This window comes from Leptopilina heterotoma, unplaced genomic scaffold, assembly GCF_015476425.1.
Source record: "Leptopilina heterotoma isolate Lh14 unplaced genomic scaffold, ASM1547642v1 Lhet_402, whole genome shotgun sequence".
Lineage (NCBI taxonomy): Eukaryota > Metazoa > Arthropoda > Insecta > Hymenoptera > Figitidae > Leptopilina > Leptopilina heterotoma.
The window spans coordinates 351,451-365,192 of NW_025111066.1; the positions used below are offsets into that span (position 1 = coordinate 351,451).

Consider the following 13,742-nt stretch of genomic DNA (forward strand, 5'->3'; position numbering starts at 1 on the left):
TTTGAATCTTTACCATAATAGGATGATTGAAAATTAGCGTACATTTCATAAAGTAGAGAGTACTGATTTTGATCAAAGTTTAGATTTAAATTTCCATAAGGATAATATTGTGAGTTTAAAAAGAGTTTAACATTTATAATATTACAATGGTCAAAATGACAGGCATATTTTTTTCGTTTATCTTTCCTCGCTGTTTGAAATCCAACAATAACATAACGAGGTTTCTCTAATTGCGTTGATGTTTTAATTTGCCACAAAACTTTTGAACTTGTAGGAATCAAAGGATACTCATACATTTCCCACGACCTAAAACTTATTGAAATTAATGGATCCTTTTCAATATATTTTAACAATTTAACTTTGTTATTGTCAGAAGGTAAAACGTATGGAACCATCCATTCAAGTTTATTGATAGAAATTTTGAATTCCTCATCCCCTCCTTGTCCTGTTTGAATTACGGCATTCACGTCAGAACGTGCTCTTGTTAAAATAAGTTCATGTTTATCGTTCATAATGATTTTTTTATAATCTTCAGCAAAACCAAAAATCATGTTGAGTGGTATTGTGACATCAAAATAACCATTTTCCAAAGTAAGTCTTGCATCAGCTGCAATTTTTGAATATCCAGCATTTTCAATAAAATTTAGCTGATTTGATGTTTGCGAGGTGTAATTTTTCATGATTGTAGTATGTCCAACGTATTTGCAGCGATCAATTTCAATACCATTTAGTTCATAGCGAATTTCATCAAACAAAAAACATACAGCATTATTACTTAAATGTACGTTTTGTGTAAGAGTAATTCCATCATTTTTAGTTAATCTACCAAAAATGTGTAATGAACTTTTACTAGGTAAAATGCACAAGTCTTGATGTTGTACTGCGATTCGAATTTCATCGCTATTGTTAAAAGATGAAGATGCGTATGGTTGATCAGCATGAATTTCATAATGAGCTATTGACTCATCAAAATTCACTGCTGCTGGAATATTGAGAGTTCGTCCATTTTTATTGCAACAGCAACCAAAAAATATGTAAATTAATTGTCTTGTTGTCTTATTTTCTTTCCTTGAACTTTTAGACCTAGTTCTTGCAGAAAGAGGCGATTCTGAGGTGTTAACACCTTGTGAGATAAATTTAGACTGATTGGATTCTTGCATGTTGTCTGACTTTTATAGTTTCCACCAACAACAGCTCTTTGATTATAAACGATTCCCATTACAAAGACTTTATATGCAATCGAATTGTTATAGTTTCTCCTCTAAAATTGATTAAATCACCGTCCTGATCAAAAATTCGCAGCTGTATATTATGTATTGTCTTGGTGACAATCGGAAGGTAAATGACGTGTGCAGGCACTTCCACAATCTTATATCCTGGTGGAACGCTGGGGAAGAATTCATGGATAGTGTGAACTTTTTGGTTATTTATATACGCTCCAGATGTGATATTTCACTCAATTCTAACTGAATTAACCTTTAAAATGGCTACAGGTAAATCAGAATTATGTGCTCTATGAGATGATAGTTTCTGTGATGTAAATCCCAACAACTTACCAATAGAATCTTTAGGTTTAAAATCAATTGGTAAATTAGATTCAACAATACTGCGTAATGTATTATTATTAGGTTTTATACTAATAACAGTTCCAGTTTTTACAGAATTTTGTAAATATGATTCAATATCTTTAATTTCATAACTTCCAGTTGGAATATCAATTACTTGATTTCCAACGTAAAACTTGTTATTTCCTTTATCAATATTGGGAATTGAATTAAAAGTCAATAGTTCAACAAGACCAAGTACATAACTTTTATTTGAATTTAGTTCTATTGGAGGGAAATATTCAGCTCCCAGAACTGAAGAATTTCCTGTTAACGTTAAAGTAAACGAATCACTCATGTTGCTGTCAGATTTTATACTGAAAGCTTACAGGTGTTACATAGTCTTATAAAGGTTAAAACAACTCTTAATATTTAGTTGATTACACAAAAATTTGAGACACAAGTGTCCACATACAAATGTATCATAATTTTGATATCTTTTATGATTATATTTTATTAAGCTACCATCACCCAAGTAAATGACAAGATCTGTTGGTGGAGCAAGGTTGCCAAAACTATCAAAATACATTGTTTCGTTTTTGAATTTTTTATATGCTACCCAATGTGTTCCAGCACCTTCTTTATTATCAAGATTAATTATTCCCGATTCATACTTGCAAGGACCACTTACAGGTAGTTCATTTCGCATAAAAATACCACGAAAATGAGGTATTTTGGCAGCTTTGGCATACTTCAACAGATCAAAGTCAGTTAATGGACGGTGAGGTAGCTTCAAAACAAGTTTTTTGTTTTCCTTCTTGTTGTTCTCTTTTTTCTTGATGCTCGTTTCTTCTTCTTTCTTGATGCTCGTTTTTTAATTCCTTTTCCTTGAATGTAGGGTTTCAAGTGGAGACCAAGTCCTTGTGGATAAGGTTTAAGGTGTAATCCCTTTCCAAGTGATATGGCTTCCATGGATCTATTGTGACGTTGAGCTTCTGCGAGTTGTTCACTAGCTGTTTTAGCCTTATTAACAGCCCTTGCTATTCCTGAAGCACCACCAGCAAGTGCTCCTAAAGCACTAAGTCCAGCAAAAATTGGAACTAGCGGTAAAATTCCACCTACTTTAGTAGGTACAGGAAGAATTCTAGGTGATAAAATTTTGGATTTACCACCAACATTTTTTATTGCTTTTCGTGCACCAACTATAGCTGCTCGAATTGATTCTTCAACATTATTACCAGGAGCCATACTTTTTCGTGCAGCATCAACAATTTTTCTTAGCGCTATTTGCTTCTTCTTACACATTGTTTTACTCTTTTTCTTCTTTATAGATGATTTTCTTCTTCTTCTCATTCCCATGCCTAACTTTGATTTAGCTTTCATGGTTCCGGATATAGCTAAAGCAGCTGCTCTTTCACTTACACCAGAATCTTTAGCTGTAACACGTTCCCAAGCTCTCTTAGCTAATACTTTATCTGCTTCGTTTCTAGCTTGAATATTTTCACGATTTTGCGAATAAGCAATGTCGTGTTGTTTACATGCAGCGTCCAGTGGATTAATTCCTTGGTCACCTCGTGACAAACGCTTAGCCAACTTTGTACCAGGCCCACAGAATTGGTATCCTGGTAAATGTAACTCAAACGGTAAACTATTGATGATACGATTAATTATACCTTTTCCTTGATAGCGTTCTTTTTTCACCTCCTGATGCAGAATCATACTTCACTCTACAATGGTTGACGTGAAACTGACAAATTGACTATAAAAGCTAGGTATTTATAGATTTTCGAGCAGTTACTGTCAAGATGCAGTTCACGAAACAACCTGTCGCACTGCCAATCTCTAGTATAGATGTTGAAACTAATGAAAAAAAGATTAAACGTCACGGTAGTCTGTTTTCAGACAGCATTCGTGCAGTTTTCTGTGGCCCCTCAAATTGTGGTAAAACAAATGCTCTTCTTTCCCTAATAATACATCCAAATGGTCTAAGTTTTGAAAATATTTACCTCTACTCTAAATCTCTACAGCAACCGAAATATAAATTTTTAGAAAATGTAATCAGTCAGGTAGATGGTGTTGAGTATTTTCCATTTAGTGAACATGAAGAAGTAGTATCTCCAAAAGATGCTAAAGCAAATTCAATATTCGTTTTTAATGACATTGCTTGTGAAAAGCAAGATAATGTTAGAGCTTTCTTTTGTATGGGCAGACATGTAAACGTTGACAGTTTCTATTTATGTCAAACGTATGCTCGTATTCCTAAACATCTAGTTCGAGATAATGTTAATTTATTGGTTCTATTTAGACAAGATGAAAAGAATCTGAAACATGTATACGAAGATCATGTTAATACAAATATGAGTTATACTCAATTTCGCGATTTATGTTCAGAATGTTGGAAATTGGACAAATATGGATTTGTTGTTATTGATAAGGACCGTAATTTTAATGAAGGAAGATATAGAAGAGGATTTGATTGCTTCATTTCACTATAAATACAAGAAGTTCATTGAATTTTTCATTAGTATAGTTTATCTTGTCTCGAAGAAAACATGTATCGAAAAGAGCAAGAAACGCTTCGTCAAATAGCAAAAGCAAGTGATGCTATTAGGCGGAAACATCGTTTACTCAAAATGGGTAAAGAGGCTGCAGAAACAGTATTGAAAGAAACTTTTCAACCAATAGTAACACCTCTGGAAAAGTTGGTGAACATAACTGACATACCTTTCAAAAATATTAAGAAAGAAAAAGTTAAAAAGGAGGAAAATGATTTTTCTTTCTCAACTGCTGTTGATGAGGAAGAGGAATTTGATAAAACACTACTCAATGACAGTCTATTTGATAAGAGCAACAAGTTTGAAGAAGAACGAGAAGAACTTAATTATGAAAATTTGACAAATAAATTTATTCAATTATTGAATAAAAACAAAAAAATTTTTTAGACATGGTTTATGAAGTACGTAAGCTTCCTAATGGTTCTTTTATTATTGGTGATACACCAGTTGATTAAGAAGGTTCACATATTCAACTTGCTGGAAAGAAAAAATATTTAAAAACTGCTGGGTTGCTTGAACTTTTATTTCGACAAGAACCTAATCATGCATTAATAAGTTCAGATGATTTGGAAAATTATAAAGAAATTCTTGTAGCTACAAATGCACACCGAAAAAATTATAGTTCCAGTGGACTTGTCAACGTAACCAGGAGTTCTAAATACACTGTTGTCATTTCAAAACTTTTTAAGGGTACGCCAAAAAAAGGTAGTGGTGTTTTAAAGAAGAAGAGGCTTGGAAAGATATTACCTCAATTTATGATTTCAAAGAAACAATTTGAACCAGACTACATCTATTGGGATGATCCCAATGAACTAGTTGACCGTTTACGTCTGCTAGTAGCATCACAGCAAGCTGGTAATCCAAGCCATAATAATGAAATTATGTCAATCATCGAAGAACTACGTGAAGCTCGCATTATATATTAAGAGAGTACAAGCAAATAGAGCTTAGTATTAAAATGAGCATTGATGTGTTTGGACATCCCTTGTCACGGCCTCTTGCAAGTCGTGGACTTCCTGGACCTTCTGGAATTGGTTTTAAAATTACTCCAAGTGAACAATACGACATTGATAACAAAAGACTTTGCAACGTTCAAGACGCTGATGAGCAACGAGACGCTGTAAATTTAAGACTTGCACAGAAAATTATTAAAAACGAGATAAAAACAGTTTTTCAAATTACATCTTCTTTAAGATCAGCTATTGATGATTTGAATCTTTATATCCGAATTATCGAGGATAGAGTAAACGAAAAACTTAAAGAAATTGAATCACAGCAAAATTATATCATCAAAGAGGCTAAATTTATTCAACAGTGATGGCTGATCAAAAATTAACAGTTGTAACTGAACTGCATAAACAAGCTAGAAGAAATTATCATCGTCGAAAAGTTCAAATGCGTGGCATCGATGAAACCTGGCAAGCAGATTTGGTTGAAATGATACCTTATTCTTATTCTAATAAAGGTTTCAAATACATGCTCACAGTTATAGACATATTTTCCAAATATGCCTGGGCTGTAGCTGTAAAGAGTAAGAATGGAAAGGATATTTCTTTGGCCATGAAAACTATTCTCAAACAAGGTCGAATTCCAAAAAATTTGCATACTGATAGAGGCAAAGAATTTTACAATTCTGAATTTAAGAGTTTAATGCAAGAATTTAACATTAATCTCTATTCTACCTATAGTAATTTGAAAGCCTCAATTGTTAAAAGATTTAACCGCACTCTAAAAAATATGATGTGGCCTGAATTCAGCTTGCAAGGCAATTATAAATGGATTAATCTTTTACCAACTCTCATGTCAAAGTACAATAATAAAAAGCATCGTACTATTGGTATGAAACCCAAAGATGTCACCGTAGAAGATACAAGAGAACTGCTGAGACGTATTCGTAAACTACGTAGAATTCCGCTGAAAAGATCAAAATTCAAAGTTGGAGACAGAGTTCGAGTTAGCAAATTTAAAAATATCTTTGAAAAAGGATATACTCCCAACTGGACAACGGAAATATTCACTGTGGAAAAAGTTAAATCAACAAAACCAGTTACATACAAGCTGAAAGATTACCAAAATCAACCCATCGAAGGTGGTTTCTATGAAGAAGAATTGCTGAAAGTCCAATATCCAGATGTTTACCTCGTAGAAGAAATTCTCAAGACTCGTGGTAATAATGTATACGTGAAATGGCTTGGATTCGATAGCTCACATAATAGTTGGATAAAAAAATCTGATATGTAGTATAGTTAAAGTAACGTTAAAGTATAGTTAAAGTAATGTTAAAGTAAAGTTAAAATAAGTTAAAGTATAGTTAAAGTAACGTTAAAATAAGTTAAAGTATAGTTAAAGTAACGTTAAAATAAGTTAGAATAAGTTAAAATATAGTTTAAATAAGTTAAAATATAGTTAAAATAAGTTTAAATGTAGTTAAAAAATTATAACAAGTTAATGTAACTAGATTAAGGTTTTTTAAATAAAGTAGACATATAATAAAATAAACATCTTTTATTTAAACAACCATTTCCTCCTCCTCTTCTCTTTTTTACATTAGTTTATCCTCATCGTCATCGATTTCAAGAATTTTACAATGACCCCATGCGAGGGTGTCGGTGCTTTTTTCTATCAAGTATCTCTTGTCGTCATAAGGACTTAGTGCAATTTTCGTTTGTTTCAAAGTTTGTACTTTGTGAAGATTCGACCTAATTGAATATTGCGTTCTAGATTGCATTTTAATATTTCGTAAACAATAAACATAATCATCAAAGTCGATATTTTTCTTAACAACTCCTGCTTTGACACCTTTAGCCTTTTTTATAATATCTTTCCCTTCTACACGGACGCTGTACATTTTGCTCCGCAAGCCAACAAATTCTGTTACAATTTTTCCGCAGCATTCATCCTTCATGAGACCTAATATCTTTTTGTTGGCTTGCGGAATATTGTACACGTTATTAACCGGATAATCAGAAGTGTCGAATTTCATAATGTCTTGCTTCATATCAGCGTAAATGTCTGAGCACTTGATTTCATAAATCAGGCTATCGGTGTCGGTGTACAATAATTTCAATTTTTTTTCATCATACTTGTTTAACATGTAATCGTAGTGGAAATCATAAATAAGCGTTTTTGACACATCCAAAACAGTCAAGCCAACATACACCGGCTTGTTTATTAGTACCTCCATTTTCCTAAGTTCCACAGCAACCAAATTCTCATTAAAGATGGCTCTGCTGTGGAAGTTAGGCTTTGCTATTAGGGCTTCAGCTCCATATCTACCCTCCCACTTTGTCACAAGTTTAATGTCTACATGTTTTCGCACGTTCTCCATTGTTTTGCCAAATACCGCGTTGTTCATCAATTTAAACAAGTTTTTTTCAAATTCATTACTAGCGTTTGTTCTTCGCGTGGTATTAAAGTCTATGTAAGTTTTCAACCATGTGGATTGTTCGAATTTTATGACGCGATGAATTTTAACTAACACGAGACCGTTGTCAATAGCTTGTTTTAAGGCACGATAATGGAGAACGTGCTTTCGTTTCGGTAGGAGGGTAGTTAGGAGCTTCTCCCCTTTTGACCCTGGTGGCTTCGAGCGTTCCGGACAAAATGGAAAATCGCTGTGTTTATCGTGAAGGTGATCTGGATAATCCAAATCAACTTCCAAAATGTAACCTGTAGGCGCATCGTCTGCAACATTGAAATCAAAACTATTATCAACATTCTCTACCCACTTGAAGCCACCATAGGGAAGCGGTTGAACCATTGCCCAACCGTATAGATTATTTGCGTCAAAGTATACGATGTAAGACGTGTCCTCATTTTTATCAAATTGTTCCATGTAATGATTGTTAGCTTTTGCATATCGATTTGTACATTGACTTACACCACCTCTTATTCCTCGTTCAATAAACATTACCATGTCAATGTCTGTCAAGAGTTCAAGTCTTACTTCCGTATACTTTAACATTGCATCCCAAGTCAAACCCGGTGTAGTATAATAGTGTGCTGGATCTAGACCGTACGAGATTAAACACTGGTTTCTGAAATTTTCGAAAATGTCCGCGAGTAACAATATGTCGGTTTGCATGTACAAGTATACATAATCACCAAGATTTTGACAATTAAATTCACTCCACACTTTCTGCGCATGTGCATAGTCTTCATCGGAAACATTTGAATCGTTTAATGTGCTGTAGAATTTATCTTTTGGCGGTAACTCTGTTTCGTCGAGTTTTTCCCTTGAATCAATGTATTCATAAGGAAAAACTCCTTTTCGCGTCAACAATTGGATTTTATCGTCGCTGTAATTTGAAAAAACGGAATTTACAATTTTGTATTCATCGAGATAGGATGCTAACTTATCCAGAGATGATGCCATAAACTTGAAAGAATCAATAAAACGAAATTTTAGAAAACCACTTTTTACATTTTTAGTAAAACTAATGTAGTTTTCTTTGTTAATAGGAAGTAGATTAACAGTACCATCAAATTCTGTAGCAATAGCTTCAATAATGAAATGTGCATCATAGCCACTTAGGTTATGAAAGACAACAGGTATGATCTGCGATTCATGGTAATTAATATTACAATCTTGATAAGCGGGTCCGCGGTACTTCCCTGTTAGATGGCAATGATCTCGTACTTTCACATCCCGATACGCAATTTTCTTTTTACAAATATGACAAGTCATATCATTTCGAAAAGCTACCAACTGCTGTAGACTTAATGTTTCCATGGGAACTGGGTTCTTGAATATGGAATCTAGATTATCAGCCAAGTTCTTTAATTCTAAAGAAAACCATTTAGCTGGATTCTCCTCATCTCTAGGTGATGCTTTGTACACAGACAAAGAGTCATCGAAACTACACTTTAAGTAATAACCAATACTAAGAGTTTTATGGTTTTGAAACACCTCAGTATTTTTTGGTTCTTGGGGTGCTGCCGAGGAAATTAACAGACTTTCACAATCGGCATAAATGATAAAGGGAACACGTTCCTTATTTTGAAAATTTTTAAACTCGACTGTATTTTGACCTTTTTGGGGTAATTTAATCTTTGTGTCGTTCATTTTTCGACAATGCTCTTCATGTTCGGTAAGCTTACATTCATCTGCAAAGTAATGCAGGCAACGATCGCAAATGAATTTTTTGTTCTTCTTCTTTGATAAGTCTGAACTGACAAGTCTCGACAAGTCCTTTATCCAGACATAATGGTAGTTAAACGATATGAGAGTTATATCAGTTTCATCATCATCGTCTTCACTTAGATTTTCATCTATATAGTGATCTTCAATTCGAAGAAGATTGACGTGATTCATCTTCTTTTGAGATGAAAGATGAAGAGGTGAAACTGTAAACTTCTCATCTCTTTTAACAAGACCATACAAGTTGACAGAAATGTTGTTTAGGGTTTCAAATTTAGAAATGTCTTTGAGAGAAACAGGAAATTCGATACCACTAAAATTGAGTGTATTTTCATAGGGTCTATATTTTGAAACTCGATCTGCGTGTTTGTCTATTGTGTACAGTGCTGACAATATTGCCCATTTAAAACACTGATTATCAGCATTTTGGACATTAATGCAGGCATGCTTTCGATTGATAGAAGTTGGCAAATTGATATAAGAACTTGCGCGCATAGGATTGTACTTGTTAATGTTAACCTCCAACCTTTCAATAGAATGAAGTCTCCAATTAGAATTAAAAAAAAAACCTATAATAAAAAATCAATAACTCCTAAATTCAAAACAAAAAAAAAACTCTGAAAATTAACTCTGGAAAGAAACTCTGAAAACTCTGGAACCCTGAAAACCTGGAAGTAGACTGCTGCACCATTCAAGATGCAACTGATGTTTGTGGCCCGCGCTCCGTAACTTATACCCCAGTCCCCACTATACTCACCTCCCCACTGCGCAACTCCCCACTACTCCACAGGCGCGCGCAACTCTCCTACCACAATGTAGTAAACGCCGACTACCGGGATAACTTGAAGTTAACATAACCCAAGTGGGTCATCGGTCGGTAATGCAGAACCCTGACATACCGACCCGACCAAAAATTGTGGAAGAAATCTGCATTACCGACTGATGGTAACACTTACTATCGGTCGGTAACTTACCATTAGTCGGTAATTTGCCGGCATTTTTATAGGAACATTATCATCAAGGTCGGTAAAGTAGAACACCAACCAACTTACTTACCCCCGAAAATTTAATTATTTTGAGGTATTTTAATAAATTTTTTTCAAAATTCAATTATTTTCATAAATAACAATATTCATCACAATAATTCAATTATTTTTAAAAATAATAAATTTCTTCTTAGAAATTCCATTATTTTAAAAAATTCTAATAAATCGTTTGCAATAATTCTATTATTTTCATAAATAATAAACTGTTTTTAAGGAATTTAATTATTTTCAAAAAAATTTAATAAAATTTCCCACAGATATTCAATAATTGCCAAATTTTTTAATAGAATTCTTTGTAAAATTTAACTATCTTTAAAAACTTTTCGCAATTCAATGATTTTCAATATATACTATTTTCATAAAATTTCCAAACAGAATTCAATTATTTAAAAAATGTTTTGTAAAAATTTAATTCTTTTTATGAATAATAAAAATTTTCATTAATTCAATTATTTAAATTAGAATTTGCATAAAATTGTTCGAAAGAAAGGAATTATTTAAAAATTTTTATAAAATTCTTCGCAAGAATTAAATTATTTTGAATTCTTTCATGAATAATAAAATTCGTAGCAGAAATTCAATTTATTAGCAGGATAAGAAAAAAGTAAATATTTTTTATAAAAATTAGGAGAAAATCAGGAAAATAAAAAATATGGAATGGAAATTTTGTCAATTTTGCGAAGTGAATAAAACGAGTTTTTTTTATTTTCTTTTTGACATAAAAAAATGAAAATAACCCACAAAAATTAATATTTAAAACAAACAAATGAATGCAGATAATTTGCTAACGGAAAGGAAACTTACGATTATTATAATATATATTATATAAATAATTATATTTATTTGTTTATTTATCTATTATTATTTAATATTATTCTTATTTTTTAGAAATGTTATAATAGAAAAGTATAAAAAAAGTAATGTAAATTTTTTATGAAAATATTATAATTCAAAAATTTAATCTACAAATGTTACTTTATTATTCCCAATAATTTATTTTATAATATTTCATTGAATAATAGCAATTTTTTAAGTCTACCCAAAACCTACCTTAAATCTACCATAACTTGAGTAGATTTACGGTAGCCTAACTCGCCAGGGGTTATGGTATAAATAAAACACTTTGGTTTATATATTCAGATCGATTAATCTCTTAATCATTTATTGTCTTAAACTCTTTAATAAAACTCTAAAGCACTATATATATGAATATTACGATTATTGTAATTACTGAAACACTAAATATACAGAATATATCGAAACAAACAATAACATGTAAAATCTGCGAGTAGCTTCCATGGAAGCCGTCGGAATATATTTTTTTCTCACGATATTGTAATGCATTTTCCTTACAATGTTTTAAATGCTAAGATATTATTGTAAATATTTGTATATATTATTTAATAAACATTGTTTAAAAAAACAGTGGTTAGAGCGTTTGTCTAGTAGGTCGTAGGTTCTATTCCCTCGAGCGTCAAAATTTTTTTTTTTTGGTCACGATTTAATGAAAAAAAGTAAAAATCGTTAAATAACAATGTTATTTATTAATAATTGAACTTGTTTATTATTAATAAATAATTAATTTATTAACTTAATTTTAAAAAATTAAATCGAGGGCAAAGATGAGGCCAAACGCGAGGGCCACGCAGGGGGCCGACGAGGGTGCCCTCGTGGATCGCCCATGCGGGCGCCCTTAACTATCAGCATGTCGTTTCCATGAGGGGCCTCGCCTGGATCACCCACGTGGGCCTCTCATGGATGTGGGCGATCTTTGCGGGCCCCCGGCGCGGGCTAACACCACTTTTCCACACGTACACGGGTACATTTTTATTTATTAGAATTTAGGTATTATTTTCAATACATTTTTAATTAAATTTCTTTATAGAATTCAATAATTTTCAAAAAATTTAATGAAATTCTTTGTAACAATTCAATTTCTTTCAAAATAATTTTAATAAAATTCTTCGTAAAAAATTTAATTAATTTCAAAAAATTGTCAAAATTTAATTATTTTCAATGTTTACTATTTCAATAAAATTGCACAAAAGAATTTAATTATTTAAAAAGAAATTTTAATAAAATTCGTCTCAAGAATTCAATTATTTTCAAAAGTAATATAATTCTTCGCAGAAATTAAATTATTTTAAAAAATTTACAAAAATTCTCATCAAAATTTCAATAATTTTTATAATTATAAAATTTTTCTTCGAAATTCAATTATTTTTAATAGAATTTTCATCAAATTTCACGAAAAATGAAATTATTCTTAAAAATGTTATTAAAATTTGTCAAGAGAATTCAATTGTTCTTAATTTTTTTTAAATTTTCAGAAAGAATTCAATTTTAAGAAACATTCAAATATTTAATAAAATATTAATTTTTGTAGTTAAATAATTGAATTCTCTTAAAATTTTCTATTAAAAATTGATTTAAAAATGAATTTCAGTTAAAAATTTAGATTATAATTGAATATTGAAAGCAGTTAGCGTGAATTTTTTTAAAAGTAATTGAATTTTGAAAAGGTTTCTAATTAAAATCTTTGAAAAACTGAATTTTTCATATTTTTAATTAACAATTCTGGGGAATTATTAATCAAAAATTATTAAAAATAATGGATTTATAGATTGAATTTTAGTTCAAAACACTAGAAGAAAAATTTAATTTTAGACAAGTTACAAATTATTGCAGAAATTCAATTATTTTTAAGATTAATAAAATTCTTCTTAAGGATTTAATTATTTTTACTAATAATAAAACTCAGCAGAATTTTAATTATTTTTCTTCAATTTCAATTGAATTCTTTGCAAAAAAAATTATTTTTATGCAAGTTTTAGTAAAATTCGACAAAAGAATTCAATTATTAAAAAATTTGTTGATAAAATTATTTATGAGAATTCAATTTTGAGAACCATTTAATAAATTATTTACTTTTGTATTTAAATAATGGAATTTTCGTAGAATTTTGTAATAAAAATTTTTTTAAAAATAAATTTTTTAATATGCATTTAATTAAAGAATTTAGGAATAATCGAAATTTCGTAAAATTAAATTGTAAACAAATGGATTTGAAAATTTAGAAAGAACTTTTTCAAAAATTATTTCAAAACAATTGACTTAAAAGAGGAATTTTAATTGAAAATACTAGAAATGAATAATCGAAATGATGAAAATAATTTTTGAAGAAGTTACAGCAACAAAGTAGCAAGTATTAAATATTATAAAACATAAAGAAAGCGATCGATATCTTCATTATTATCATTATTATCGATATCTTCATGTTTTATAATATTTATTCTTACATGTTATTGAATTTTAAATTTTAGAAAATCTTAATTTCTATGAAAAAATAATAATGATTAATTATTTATTTAAAAATGAAGTTATTGATGTTTTTAAATAATTTTCGTTTTAAAAACCTGGAAAAATTCTGTTTTTTAACCTGGAAAACCTGGAAAAG

The 13,742-nt window shown here is 30.7% G+C and overlaps 1 protein-coding gene across 1 annotated transcript; it reads right to left on the reverse strand.

Moving 5' to 3' along the window:
• Window positions 1–6,641: 6,641 nt before the first annotated feature.
• LOC122506291 lies at window positions 6,642–9,734 on the reverse strand. The gene has a single exon (XM_043618387.1). It carries the CDS (start codon window positions 9,732–9,734, stop codon window positions 6,642–6,644), a length of 3,093 nt encoding a protein of 1,030 aa, XP_043474322.1.
• Between the last annotated feature and the right edge of the window lie 4,008 nt (window positions 9,735–13,742).